A 16,100-nucleotide genomic window follows, 5' to 3' on the forward strand; every position below is an offset into this window, starting at 1 on the left:
GTAAAAGATTATTTCTGCTTGTACTTGGTTCAACTATGATAGATATACAAGCAGTAAGATAGGCACTTCAGTTCATGAAAATATTCAACGACAATTTCTATTATAAAAAAGAATGACGTCCATCTCCCTAGAGTGCGAAATGACAGCACACCTAAACTGATGGGAAACATTTCATTACATTTTGCATAAACATTCTCAGAGGAATCTGTCATACAACTGTTTTAGTGTATTCCAATATCTAGATCTAAATATACATTACTTGAAAAAAATTACATAACTTACTCCCAGACCAGGTACCACGGTTATACGAGCACAGCAACGATGTAAGTTTATTAATATGAAGGCGAGTGTCGACATATTGATAGCGTGTGGTTTGCTGAGTGTGGTGAAAGTACGCTGGGTTATCTACACCAAAAATATCCCTTAGTAAATTATCTTTCCTAACTGACCTCGGATTTCTATCAGGCCAATTTCAAGATCATTAAGAGCTCCAAAGCTACTCAAAAGTCTGAGAGAAATTAAAATTTACGACCTCCATTACAGTTTATCATTTTAAAATGCAATAGGAATATTAAATTCAAATCATAGTACTGTAAACTCTGAAAAATTTGGAAAATCATGATACCAAACAAATACCTAGAGGCTTTATAATAACCCCACTTTAAAAAGGTTACATAAAAAGTCACCAATTTTGGCTCAAACAAGCACCTCTTGCACGATTGGAAGAAAACGTCTTCTCATTGGTTTGTTTTTAGACTGACTTTGCTGTACATGAATGAAAGCTGGATGGGCTCAGGAAATCATATTCATAAGTTACAATTAACTGACATGAAAGTAGCGAGAATGATTGTTGGTACGAACAGGTGGAAAGAATGGCAAGAGGGTACTCATAATGGAGAGAAACTAGGTTAGGATGAAGCTGTTCGTATCAACCAGGTTCGACGCTGGGGTCACATGAGGCGAATGGAAGAGGATAGGTTATATAGGAGAATAATGAACTGAGCCTTGAAGAGTATGAGAAATAGAGGGAGACCAAAGAGACAATTGTTACTCATTTTTTAATGATTATATTATAAGAGGTGTAGAACTAAAAGTGTTCATACTGCTGTTTTGAAAATATAATATTTGCAAAATTATGTTTAAAAATCACGTGATAATTTAAAATGAGATGGTGTCTTCATTTCTTGCTTGATCATACCTAAACTAAGGATGAACTGCGTGTAAATTTGATATGGATATACCTCAGATATTCAGTTCAAACAGAAGCCTATTGTAATGTCTCATTAATTAATAGCAGGACCTACCAAGAACCAGCCAAAAACCCTAGGAAATACCTCTGAAATCAGTATGACATGTTTGTAGCCACCTTTTCTAAATGTGATAATGGTTTTCTCTTATATAATTTTTAAAGTGTACTATCACCAGCCACGTATAAATAAAAGCAAGTACAGAATACATGGTATGATTTTTTTAACAATGTGGCTACAGACAGATTTCACAGGTATTTTCTAGGGGTTTTGTCAGCTCTTAAAAAAAAAAAAAAAAGTATGAAATGAAGTAATATGAAACAAAGGACATAGGGAACAGGGTTTTATTCATTTCTTGGCTACCATCAATTCTGCCTAGAACTACAATCTCTAGTGATCTAATATTTACATCCTGTATCATTAAATTGCACTAGGGATAACTGTTTTAATTCTAAAAAGAAAGTGGAGTACAGCAATAAAACAAAACAGTGCAACACACAAGACAAGCTAATTTAGAATAATACAAAACTGAACTACAGTACAAAGTAGGGATGCCTTTTTACAGTAACCATTTCAGTTACGATCACACCTTCATAAGATTATTTCACAAAATACCTGAGATATACATCAATTTCAAACCAGTAATACAGTATACTCCAACAACTATAATCAAAATTGTCAAATTAATTGCAAAACTACTACAAGACCACAAAATATTGCTGAAGCTTAAATGTCCATTTGAATTTTTAAAAAACACTTAATGCAGAAATAAAATTTCCTAGTTTATACTAATCATTGTCAAAATAACAAAAATGACCAATGCATTTGGATTCCAGTCACTCCAAAGTCAAATTACTATACAATATTTACAGGGAAAAGAGACTTCATTTCGAAAAATGTTATCAAGCATAATTTATAATCTTTGGCAATATAACAGGAATTGCTACATACCGATCGAAGCCAAAAGGCTGAATTTAAAAAGTAATTTTCCATCTTACACCCAGAACCCAAAGAGGTTATAAAATCAATACTTAAAACTGGATTTAGTATCACTGATTTCATGGCATCCCTACTGAAGTGCATACTATCTACACGTTACCCAAGTTCTGACCTTGTAACCTCCAGTTAGTGGAGATGATGGGTTGACAGAGGTTACCACTGGTACAGACACAGCTGGGGTGGTAGTACGAGGCCTCGCCACAGGCTTAGGAGGCTCATCTGTCTCCGTGAGGGAACTTGCTCTTGATGCCCTGGGGAGAGGCTTGGGAGGAATGGACTGGTGACTACCATTCTGTTGAAAATTCTTAATGGCCTCTCCATTCACAATATTCTCTCGCTCCTCTTCTTTACTTTTCATCCGGTTTAATGGTGTTGGTGTTGATGCTTTCAGAGATGCTATTGTCTGGGGAGTTTCCTGAAGCTTTCTTTTCATTTCAGAAAGTGAGCCTCTATGAACCTACGATGCAAAATTTATTCATTTTTCAGCAGTGATCAACTTGCTAATTTTTTAATACCTTCTTTTAAGTACGATAGATAATACACATTGAGTACACAAAGACGGTTGCTAGTTTCTAAGTAGTCATGCATTTAGCCAAAGAACTACAAATATATTATTGCGATAGTTAAAGGAAATTCATTTTGTGAATCTTTTTCTAGCCTTCTCTTTTCCAAGGAAGAGCTAGGGAAAAGACAGACAAAAATATACAACACTGCAGTACTATACACCAAATTCTGATGACAACCAAGTAAAATAAAGGAATAAAAAAATACAGATCTTTCCATCACAGAGTATACAGCCAAATAATGTAAAATGCAGTTAGAATTCTGCCAAGAAGTGCAGGCTGTCTCCCTTATAAACAAATCACTCCATATCTTTTTTTTATTATTATTATTTTTTTTTGGTAGTTGTTTTACGTCGCACCGACACAGATAGGTCTTACGGCGATGATGGGACAGAAAAGGGCTAGGAGTGGGAAGAAAGCGGCTGTGGCCTTAATTAAGGTACAGCCCCAGTATTTGCCTGGTGTGAAAATGGGAAACCACGGAAAACCATTTTCAGGGCTGCCGACAGTGGGGTTCGAACCTACTATCTCCCGAATACTGGATACTGGCCGCAATTAAGCGACTGCAGCTATCGAGCTCGGTACCACTCCATATCAGCTTAGATGTGCTATTGTGTGAGCGAGAAGTGTACACTTACGAATGCAGTTATAAAGTGCATAGTTATTGAAAACTGTGTCTATAATTTGTTTTAAAGTTATGCAAGATGGGTTCTGTCCTAAAAACAAGGCAATGTGTAAAGCGAGTGTTCATGAAGAGACACTTGAAGACATGCCAGCCAAGCTTCAAGAAATCTCCCAGACACCTGCCAGTCATGCAGCATTTCTCTGAGCTCAGTATTAGAAGGGCTTGAAATCTGTAATTTTTTGCCCACACAAAGCATCAGTAAAGCACAAGGTAAATTTTATAAATCATGTTCATCACAGTAACTTCCATTGTGATGGAGAAAGTTCCTTCTCTTTTAATGACAAGTGGTAAAGATTGTTTCACCTTAATAGATCTTTACATTAACAAAATACTTGCCACTGAGCAAGCTGGTTATGCAGTTAGGATTGTGTAGCTAAGAGCTTGAATTCTGGAGTTGGTCAGTTCAAATCCCATTGTTGGCAGCCCTGAAGAGGGTTTTCCATGGCTACCCTTTTTCAGACCACACAAATGCTGGGGCTGTACCTTAAGGCCTCAGCTGCTACCTTCCCAATCAGAGCCCTTTCCCTTCCATGTGTTGCCAAAAACCTTCAATGTGTTAGTGTAAAGTTAAACCACTAGCAAAAAATAATATATACTGTACACTTGCCACTGAGACACTGTCTGCCTCAGTAGCATAATAATTAGAACTATTAGCTGCAATCCTCGGTGACCTGGGTTCGATTCCTGGTACTGCCGAGATTTAAAAATAGCAGGAGAGCTACATGACTAAAATGGTACATGCAGCTCACCTCCATTGGAGGTGTGCCTGGAAAGAGCTGCACACTTTACTGAGATACTGACAATCCACATGTATGGCATGAGGGATGCCTTCATGATAAACAGTAGTGTTTGTGCACAGTTGTTTGGATGTAGAAACATTCAATAGATTTTCCTGCTTGAGCTGCTGACTGAGGAAAAGAGTGCATTTGCTACCTTCTAAACTGCTTGAAATTCCATGCAAGCAAATAGGAATGTCTCTGGTGATAGAGCAATTAGTAGGGGCTACGGTCAGTTTATTTCTGCAATCTTGGCAAATGCAATTTTTTACCTGTGAACAAATCACTAAAAAGATACTGAAATAATCCATAAACTGTTAAGACCCTGGGAAACAAAATCGATGAAGTGATCATTAACATTACTTAAGATGAGTTATAATGAAGGTCACAAGATGTAGGCAAGACAAGGGCATTTATTTATTTATTTATTTATTTATTTATTTATTTATTTATTTATTTATTTATTTATTTATTTATTTATTCATTCATTCCACTTGTTAATATTTCAGATGTTTCCTCATTCCTTTTAGAATCAGCCAGTCCCTGCACATGTCGGAAGCATAATTTGTCTATCAGAAAGGCAGTCTGTGGCTCCTGCCAGTGTTCTAGCCACATCTACCACCATAATACTGTAAACTCTTGGATGAAGGACACTGTATTCAAGGATATTTATATGGTAACTAAAGTAAGATTAATTCTATTTAAAATCCTTCTTAAATTTGAGACATTCAAAATTACTACATTAAATGTCCAAAAGGATTGATTTTTAACCTAGTTACAAGAGTACTAAAGTGTGTGTGCATAGGTTGCAAATATTTGTTGGGCAATCATATTATTAACACTGTTTCTCAGAGTATCAAATGTTTGCTGGTTTCTAGAATGTAAGTAAAAGAGAAAATAAAAACACTATATATATTTTAGCAAATTGCTCACAAAATGACTACACCATGAAGATAAAGGACATGTCAGAAGGAAATAATCCACACAGTACTGAAGGCTGCACTTAAAATTACGTAAGGCAACTTCTCAGTTCATTTCCTACATTTATTGAAAGTTATACAATTAAATACTGTAAGTCAGGCAAACAAAATTGACAATATTAGAACTACAATTTCTGAAATAAAGGGCAGAACAGAAGTCAGTACTATTATTCCACTTGTCCTTGCACATTACCAGTTGTTAAAGTAAATCCTGCACAGTTATCAGAACTGACAACTACCAAACCATGCACTGTAGACACTACATGTCAACACAACATCAAGCTTACTATTTAAGACAAAAAAATATTATTATTATTATTATTATTATTATTATTATTATTATTATTATTATTATTATTATTATTATTATTATTATTATTATTATTATTATATGCAGTTACTAGTTAATGGTCTAAGGAAATTTAAGGTTGCCAGAATCCCTTAAACGCTGTTTGAACTAGGATTTTATCATGAAAATTCAGGCTCATGTGTATAAGAGAGCAGTATCCATACAGCAAGGATATTTGTTTACAATTTGGTTTACGTCACACCGAACAGATAGGTCTTAAAGCGACGATGGGACAAAAGGGCTAGGAGTTGGAAGGAATCCTGGCGTGAAAATGGGAACTACAGGAAACAACCTTCAGGGCTGCTGAACAGTGGGGTTCAAACCCACTATCTCCCAAATGCAAGCTGACTGGTACGCAACCCAAACTGCACAGCCGTTCACTTGGTACAGTACGGATAGACTACAATGGGTTTCTAATTGCAGAGACCAGAAAACTCAGTCATCACCTCTGATGACTTATGCAAACATGTAGCCTACATGAAAACAGAAAAATGAATTCTACAAAGAAAATCTACTGGATACACCCTGGAAAACTTGGTGGGATACTGCATGCCTACTACCCCCAACAAACTGTGCTTCCAGTCTATGATCACACCATTCAACCTTGGATTCTAGTAACCATAGGGTACGAGTCTTTGCATGTTTACCTACAAAGGCATGTGACAAGGACAGAGAAACAGTTGCTAGAGTCTGTGAGAATTATTTCTGACACATCCAATGGCAGTACAGACTAACAAATCTTTAAGTCTTATAGCCAAAAAGAAAAGATTTCACAATTCACATTTTACATTTTAAAGATTCAAAACAGAGCTATGAAGGACCTGTCATACTGATAATATCATAATAGAACCAGATACTACAATATATGGTTTGGTAAATGCTTGTCTTATAGGTTAAGCTACTCTACCACTAAGTCAGTACCAAGCATACTTGGTTGAACATTAAGTGTTCACAAGTTACATAAGCTGGAAGCTGTTACTTCAATCACCCAACATCTTACATCATCTTACAAATATTTAAATAATACAGAAAATTTAAAAAATTAAGTAAAACAAAAAAATATCAATGAAACAATAACAATAATAATAAAAATAATAATAATATGGTAATAATAATTTGAATGCATGTGAAGGCTAAGCTTGAAAACTAGAACTAGTTAAGTGCTAAACTACTGAAGCTACTTACAAGTACTAATAAGTCCATTCCAACTGTTTGCAGTGGTCATAGATTTACAAAAAACTATGCAGCTTTTATGAAACATACAGAGCAGGCATCAGAGTTAGACAATGCTAACAAAAGCAAACATCTAGTAACAAAGGTAAATGTGATCACTACATAACACTGGTAACAAAAGGATGAAAAATGATTGGTATTTCCGAAATGGTGGTTCTTCTGGGGAACACTAACACCAAGCACAGTGAATTTCATCATTCTCTTAAACTACAAAGTGGTGAAGAAGATATGCTTGCTAGTCGATATGTTTAATGTCCACACAAAAGATACGTATTCTGACTTATTTAATCTCTTGTCTTGCCAACAAGTCAGTCTCAGATTAAAGTCTCAAAGAAGTCTAACAATTCACATCTGGTAATGCATTAATTAGCAATGATTAGGAGAGCTCATCTCCAAACTTCCCTTGCAAATAAACAAGTACTTCTGCACAAAAGCTTTGAAGTGTAACTAATATTTTATTAGACAAGCGATTACTAATCATTTAAGAAGTTTTACACACACAAAAATATTTTTTCTGGATTCACCTGATAGCTCACATCCTTCTTTGTCCTTGCAGTAATGTTCATGTAAAAAAAAATCTGAATATTTTTTTATTTTTTATATTATTTAAGAGATGTACGATCCAGTCAGAATAGTAGGCATGGCACATGAAGGGCAACACTACCTTATATTTTGCATGATGTTTGTTGTTTAAGTTACATTATTTACAAAGAACAAATGAAGAATCAAGCCATTCTTTGGCTTTATATTTCATAACTTAATTTTAGAATTCATCACATGTAGCTATTCTATAGGATGAACCAAAAATTGTTACATTTAATTACAAACTTAAGGGGCTACACTTGACTGACTGTCCACCACTACTAGGCTCCCTCGTGTGATTTGATCCAGAAATTTCACGATGTCACTACATGCAGAACATTCCCGTTGAATTCCCAAGGAACTCGCAGGTAAGCAGGCCGCCGAGAATACACGGCAAGGCCAGCCCCACCCCACAGGCCAGCTGGGAGATTCCAGGTCATCTGAGCCACCAGCCCCTTCCTGGAAGTACGGAAAGGGGCTACGACGGGGCCAGCAAGTAACAATATTTCAAACTTCTTCCACAGCGTCCCGCAGCATTATACATCAGAAACAATGGCTAATACTTTAATTCCTAAAGATTCTACACCAGTGATCTTGAAGAGTAATGAGTGATTCCTACTGTTATTGGAATCAAATTACACAGGCTGTTTCCATAGAGCGCACAGTCCTCAGATTAGTGCTACCGGAACTTTCAAATGGGGACCAAAAATTTCATCCATTCCATTATCATGTACAACCTTGCTGTTTATGTGCATTTCATCAAAGCAAAGGGAATTCAAATTTACCCAGAAGTTTTTAACACTGACTACCAGGAAGTACCCAGGGCATTTACAATTTGTTTAACGTCGCACCGACACAGATAGGTCTTATGGCGACGATGGGATACGAAAGGCCTAGGAGTGGGAAGGAAGCGGCCGTGGCCTTAAGGTACAGCCCCAGCATCTGTCTAGTGTGAAAATGGGAAACCAAGGAAAACCATTTTCAGGGCTGCCGACAGTGGGGCTCAAACTCACTATCTCCCGGATGCAAGTTCACAGCTGCGCGTCCCTAACCGCACGGCCAAATTACCTGGTCCACGGCATTTAAACCTCCAGCCCAGCCATTTTGAAGAGTCCTTGCCTGAGAGCCCCACCTTCTGCAATAATCATCATCATCATCACCGTTGACCAACTCCAGTTTCCCAGGTGTGGTATACGAGCCCCTTCCATTTTGTTCGGTCCATGAACCATTCTTCGTTCACAATACGCTCCCAATCCTGACCTCTCTCCTCTACATCCTTCTTCACTAAGTCCGTCCATTTTTCTCTAGGTCTGTCCACCGGTCTCTTTTCACTTATTTCTCTTTCATACTCCTTTCTTGCAGACCTGTTGGCACTCATTCTTTTTACATGGCCAAACCAGTTCAGGCTTTCCTTTTGGATCTTCTGGAGTGGGGAGTCTTCTAGTCCTACGTCTTCTATTTTTCATTCCTGATTTTATCCCTCCTGGTCTTCTGGATCATTGTGCGTAGGAACTTAATTTCTGCTGCTTGGAGTTTCTAGTTGTCCTTTCTTATAAATTATAAACAGGAGAGGTTTCCACCTATTTAATATTTAGTTATATTGATAATGTTATTTACATTACATGGGACTAGTTTCAACCCTACACGGGGTCATCATCAGCCATGTCTAAACATACACGATATACGACGAAATCCTAAAACATGTTTCTCTATCAGTAAGAACCTTATGAATATATAATTTACAATAAGATCTGTGGTTGAATTAGGCAAGGTGCTATGGCACTCAAAGTGTAAATTATATATTCATAAGGTTCTTACTGATTAGAAACATGTTTTAGGATTTCGTCATATATCGTGTATGTTTAAAAATGGCTGATGATGACCACGTGTAGGGTTGAAACTAGCCCCATGTAATGTAAATAACATTGTAAATATAACTATGTATTGAACAGGTGGAAACCTCTCCTGTTTATAATTTATATGTTATCTCAGTTCAATATGGACCAACAACATAAAGTTCATAACCCTCGTCCTTTCTTGTTAATGTAACGGCTATATGTGAGGATAGGGGTGTAGTATGATTTTTAAAGTGTCATCTTGGTTTTGAGTGGTACTTGTTTATCCCATAGTAGCTGTCTTACTTGGAGGTAAAAATTTTGTTGCTTTGCTGATTCAACTGTTTATTTCATATTTAGCCAAGTTATCCTTGGACATTATACTACCCAATTACTTAACTTCCGTGACACTGTCCAGCTTAGTGCCATTTAGCATGTTTTCTGGCTGATTGTCACCCTTCTGTACTTTCAACACCATTGTTTTAGTCTTTTGATGTTTAATCCATATCTCTCAAACACCTGACTCCACCTCTGCAGTTTCTCTTCCACATCCTTCTTTTGATTTACCCCAAATTACTACATCATCTGCAAATGCAAATGCTTTTAAGTCCTGTTGTCCATTTTCTTCCAGTGCCTTTAATATGGTATCCATTACAATGATAAATAATAGGGGCGACAAAGCACTACCTTGTTGTACTCCCCTTTTTGTCTCAAACCAGTCTGACAGTCCAGAATCAACTAGTACACAGCTTCTGGTTTTCTCGTAAAAGACGTTAACTTTTGAAATTAGACTGTCTCGAACTTTGAGCTTTCTCAGGCACACCCAAATAAGCTCCCTTGGTATGCTGACATAGGCCTTTTCGATGTCAAGGAACGGTAGATATAAAGGCATCTCTTTTTTCCAATGTTTTTCCATTAGCAGCCTGACAGCAAATATATGATCTGTTGATCTGCCAGACCTAAAGCCATATTGTTCCTCTTCTAAAAGTGGTCCTACAGTTTCTCGTAATCTATCCTCTATAATTTTTTCCAGAATTTTTAGTCCATGAGAGAGTAGAGTGATGCCATGGTAGTTGGTACATTTCCATCTGCTGCCTTTCTTGAATACAGGTACAATTATCTCTTTCTTTCAGTCTTCTGGGATGGTATTTTGCTGCCATACTACATTTAGGAGTCTATATAGCCATTGGATTGCTGAGTTTCCTCCTGCTTTCAACATGTCCACACTTAAAGGCAGGCACAAGATAAACTGTTAGAACAGATAAGAACCTTGAAAGTAGAGTGCAATGCCAGTGCTCATCTATTCCTGCAGCTTTCCCTTTCTTCATACTTTTAAGGCTCTTCTCTATCTTCAGCCATGTGATTGGTGGTTCCATATTCTTAATGGGCTCTTCACATTTTCCATATTCTTCTCTGTTTTGAATTACATTTGATGCCTCTCCACTCAGGAGCTTGTCAAAGAAGGTCTTGAATTCTCTCCTGATTCCATCCTCCTCTCGTACTACTGATCCATTGTCCTGCTCTATTACCTTGATGTCTTCTAGGTTATTTCGATTGTTTTTAATTACTCTGTAAAGAAGTTTCTTGTTTCCTCTGCTATCCTCTTCCAACTTTTCCACAAACTCACTCCATTTTTTCTCTTTCTCTTCTCTTACTATCCTCTTAGCTGTAAGTTTTTTTTTGCCCTGTAGAGTTCCTGTAGTTTAGTCATTTCTTGGCCACCCAGATCTTTTGCATCTCATTGCTTTTCTTTGTCTAGCATCTTTTTTGCCCAATTTCTCTCTTTAATAGCCAATCTGACTGTCATTCCACCAAGGTGTCTCTTTTTCTTTCATGGTCGATCCTGTTACTCCACATAGGTCTTTAGCTTCACCCACCAAAGTATCTTTAAAAAATTTCAATTCTACCTTAAGCAATGAGGAACACAATTTCTTTGTTACTCCTATATTATGCTTTGAAATAATTTGAAAAAATTAGAACATACCTGGAGAAGGAATTCTAGTATGACTAAGGTGTGATATCCAGTGTCGCATGCTCCAGGGTGCAGAGGGATGCCACAATTCTTGCAGTACCACCTTGTGTCAGATGCTTTTCTTCTTCTTGAGATGAACTCTACATTATATTGTTGGGTAGAGGTCTGTTTTCAGTGGTGGGAATTTTAGAGAACATGTTTATTTTTCCATCCAGATGTGATGGGGGATCTTTAGCTGGTGCCCTTAGTGGGATGGTCTGGTGAATGGAATGTGGTGAAGTGGAGCTAGTGATGATGTGTGGGGGAGAACTGGAGAGGCTGTTCTGACTTGGGTTGGGGCCGAGACGGACAGGGTTATGTTTATGATCAAGATAGTAATGGGAAAATATCTGTATGAAGAATAGATAGGTAATTTTTGTCTGGGTACTGGATTTCTGGAAGAGATAGAAAGAATTGAAGAGGGTGCACTGTAGTAAATAGAAGAAAACCTTTTTAGGCCACTTACAATTTTTTCTCATGAAGGGGTACAGAGCAAAGTATTGGTCAGCTGTGTCTGTTCCATGCATGTGCTGATTGTAATCTCCTATGGATAATGGCTTCATTGTTTTTCTGCCGAACTTTGAAGTGACTTCAATCATTTCAGCAGAATGCATGGATGAAATCACTATTTTCTTGTCCGTCCAAGAGATAAGAACACTTTCCCCAACACGTCTGAATGTAATTTCCCCTCTTTTCAAGGATTTTGTTGGTCCCTAAGATCCTTTGGTACTCCCCTGTTTTGCCTGATTGTCCCACAAACTGTGGTGTTCTGTTCACGAAGGGTTTTTACAAGAACAACAGTGTTGTAGTAGTTATCCATGTAAACGGAATACGCTAGGCCTAAATATTGACTGAGAAGTTCAAGGACAGTACTATTTAACGCCATTCCACGTATGTCATAAATAAGCAATTTGCAAATGTATCTAATTTTAGATTCACACACAATCCTGACCATAATTCCATACTTTGTATTTTAGATGGATTGTACACTCAAAAACGCAACCGGCCTCTACATGCAAGCATGTCCTCATTTAAAGCAATCTTTCAGTCGGGACTGTAAATGACTGTAAACTGATAAAGTTTTTCTAATACTGGCCTGATTTTATTGAGCCTGTCTGCGCTGTCCCCATAGTTACTACTGTCATTATAATGCAAAAACATCATAATATTTTCAAAACCTGTTCCTGGACAATGTCTTGGAAAATACAGGTGCTGAAAACACAGGATATTCCATCCAGTACATTTTTATTTCTCCTTTCTGTATAATTCCAGTAACTAACATAAAACATAATTTCAGTCATTGAAAAAGGTTTCCATGTTTGGTAAAGCGTGGTGCACTACTGATAACCTGCTGTGCGTGTAAATTAGTCTGCTCACAAACATACTAAAAAAAATCTGTCACTGATAAATATATTGTAACGTGTTGGCGGGGTAAATAAATGAATAAATACATACAGCACCTGGTAGCAACTTATTTCTAAGATTTATTAACTAAGCACTACAATTACACATTTACACACACACACACACACACACACACACACACACACACACACACACACACACACAGACGATAGCCGAGCTTACAAGTTACACACGTACACGGTCACACGCTTACAGACGGTTCGCGCTCTCTCTATTAGTTTCTCTTATGTTCCATCTACAATGACACACACACACACACACACACACACACACACACAGTCATCGATTATTTGCAGTACACTCTCTCAGCCACTCAGTCACACTCGTTAGCGCTGTCACGGTCCACAGCCTACACGTCAGTCGGGATAGTATCCGCTGTTCACTGTCTGTCGAACCCTGTTCGCGGTCTACACACGTCGTCTCCTAGTGTTCCCTTCTTCACCGCTCCAGAACACTCCAGGTTCTCCTCCAGCAGCCAGCCTCAAGGGGGGGAGAGAGAGAGAGAGAGAGAGAGAGAGAGAGAGACACACACACACACACACGACGTCAGGGGAACAGGCACGAGTCCTCGGCTCCAACAGGCTGATACTCGATCAGGCTGATATCTCAGCCCAGGTTACCACTGACTGCGCTCTCCGCTCACTCACTCTCTAACTCTCACTCACCAATTCTCACTGACCAACTCTGTAGGCAAGTAACTGCTCTTTTATACCTGCGCCAGCCCTTCTGGAATAGTCCGGATGTTCGATGGATCGAGGGACCTCTCGAAATAGAAGACTCCAGATTAGTCTTCCAGTCCTTTCCGTAGTTCGCTGCGGCGCGACCGCAGATAGAAGTGAGAAGGGCCAGCCCAGCGCTTGAGTGTTGCTCGCGGATTGGCGCGCTCGAGCGTAAGGGGGTGGGGCGATGGGTGACGGCCCCGGCGCGTAGCAAGTTAGCATGGCGGAATCAACAACCATTACATTGCCCCCTCCTTAAGGCTGCTCGTCCCGAGCAGCTCCACGATTCGCTGCAATACAGTTTGTTCGGTTGGCCACCACCTTCCCATGGGGGATCCACTCGGTCCGGTCGACGGTGTCCTCGTTCCCGTTGGTAACAATCAGCAAGTCCTCGCGTGGCAGCCGGAACTTCGGTGGTTTTCCTTTCATCCACACCCACGTCTACTTTCAGGGCTTGAGCGCCTTCGTAGTCCTCTGGTGTGATCCCCGGGACTGGTTTGCTCGTCCCAGGTTTAGCCCTGCTGGATTTCCTCTTCTTCCCGGGTGCGGAATTTGATGTTCGTACCGGCACGCAGCTTCATGCCGGAACAAGTGTCCTAGTCAGGTGGCATCCTCGTTCGTTGGTCCTCGGTTCGTCTTCCATTGCTGCTCCGTCTCCTAGTACGGGTCCCTCCAGCCGTGCCGTTGCAGTCGCTGCCTCTGTCTCGTGGGCCATCATCAGAGCCGGTTCGTAGTTCTCTTTCCTGCCGATCGTCCTCCCTGGACGGATCTCAGCGCCACGTAGTTTATCACAGGCGTCAGCCGCCTCGAGCTCGGTGTCACCTCGCGATAACTCTTCCACAGTCACTTCGCCTAGTCTCTCGATCTTGGCGTCGATTATCCGCGGCGTTATATCTGTGCGCTGAGTCCTCTCCTGCGACTGGACTTGGTAGGTGGCTCTCTGTTGGTGGACACCGCAGCGTACGTCGAGCACTCCTATAACCTCCTCGTAGGTCGAACTTGGCTGGGGCCTGCGTTGTACATGTAGTCCGGCGATCAGATATTCGGCACTCTTCTTGGACGTTGATCTGGTCTCGAACTGGGTCCGGCGTGTTCTCTTGGAAGTAATCCCGTCGTCCTGTAGGTTTTCCAACTTCGCGATGGTGGAGCCGCCGTCGCTGCTAGCAGGATTCATTCGTGTCTCTACGGCCATCGTTTCCGCACGCAGGGCACTCACTTCCACCTCTGGGCCTCGAACTGCGGACTCCACAACCACAAGCATTTCTTCGGATCCCTTCTCGTCCAGTTCGTTGCCATCCCGCACATCGTCATCGTCGACCTCGGTTTCGAGAGAGTGCACTTCGTCTCCTGACTTTAACTGCTCACTCTTCCGTTCACTCAAATCGGTTTTCAGCTCGTCCGGTTTTGATCTCCGCTCAGTTCTCAGTTCACTAATGAGTTCACCATAGGAAGATAAGATTTTGTTTTCAAGCTCACTAAACTTGCTTAGAAAAATCTGAAGCTGTTGGAAATTCATTTCGCTAGTAGATATTTCTGTCGACTACAAAATTCGCTACCAGATACTCGACTCTGACACCAGTTTTACTTAAGAGTTTATCCACTAGTTTATCACACTTGTCCATCCCACTTCTGACACCAGTTGTAACGTGTTGGCGGGGTAGATAAATAAATAAATGAGTACAGAATCTGGTAGCGTCCTAATTCTAAGATTTATTAACTAAGCACTACAATTACAGATTTACACACACACAGACGATAGCCAAGCTTACAACTTACACACGTATATGGTCACACATTTACAGACGGTTCGCGCTCTCTCTCTTAGTTTCTCTTATGTTCCATCTACAATGACACACACACACACACACATACACACAGTCATCGATTATTTGCAGTACACTCTCTCAGCCACTCAGTCACACTCGTTAGCACTGTCACGGTCTGCCTCGCAGGTCGGGATAGTATCCGCTGTTCACTGTCCGTCGAACCCCGTTCGCAGTCTACACACGTTGTCTCCTAGTGTTCCCTTCTTCGCCGCTCCAGAACACTCCAGGTTCTCCTCCAGCAGCCAGCCTCAAGGGACACACACACGACGTCAGGGGAACAGGCACGAGTCCTCGGCTCCAACAGGCTGATACTCGATCAGGCTGACATCTCAGCCCAGGCTACCACTGACTGCGCTCTCCGCTCACTCACTCTCTAACTCTCACTCACCAATTCTCACTGACCAACTCTGTAGGCAAGTAACTGCTCTTTCATACCTGCGCCAGCCCTACGGGAATAGTCCGGATGTTCGATGGATCGAGGGACCTCGCGAAATAGAAGACTCCAGATTAGTCTTCCAGTCCTTTCCGTAGTTCGCTGCGGCGTGACCGCAGATAGAAGTGAGAAGGGCCGGCCCAGCGCTTGAGTGTTGCTCGCGGATTGGCGCGCTCGAGCTTAAGGGGGGTGGGGCGATGGGTGACGGCCCCGGCGCGTAGCGAGTTAGCATGGCGGACTCGACAACCATTACAATATTTACAAAAGACATTACATCTTCACTATTTGGAACCTCTACATCTAGGCCTACAATTCCAAAAACTAGGGTAATGGAGGAGAATAACTCGGAGAGGTGTCAGATAGAAGAACATTGATATTTCACCATTACTGCGCACTACTGTTTCATCCTCATCACTTTCACTGTCTAAATCTGGGAT

At 40.3% G+C, this 16,100-nt stretch overlaps 1 protein-coding gene across 1 annotated transcript in view; it reads right to left on the reverse strand.

The window, feature by feature from the left end:
• Positions 1–16,100, reverse strand: part of pod1 (coronin pod1) — a 355,918-nt gene that overhangs the window by 177,397 nt on the left and 162,421 nt on the right. The window contains exon 9 of the mRNA XM_068225053.1: positions 2,359–2,703. Coding sequence (XP_068081154.1) covers positions 2,359–2,703 — 345 coding nt within the window. The remainder of the gene's footprint in view (positions 1–2,358; positions 2,704–16,100) is intronic.

Source organism: Anabrus simplex, chromosome 1 (genome assembly GCF_040414725.1).
Source record: "Anabrus simplex isolate iqAnaSimp1 chromosome 1, ASM4041472v1, whole genome shotgun sequence".
Classification (NCBI taxonomy): Eukaryota; Metazoa; Arthropoda; class Insecta; order Orthoptera; family Tettigoniidae; genus Anabrus; species Anabrus simplex.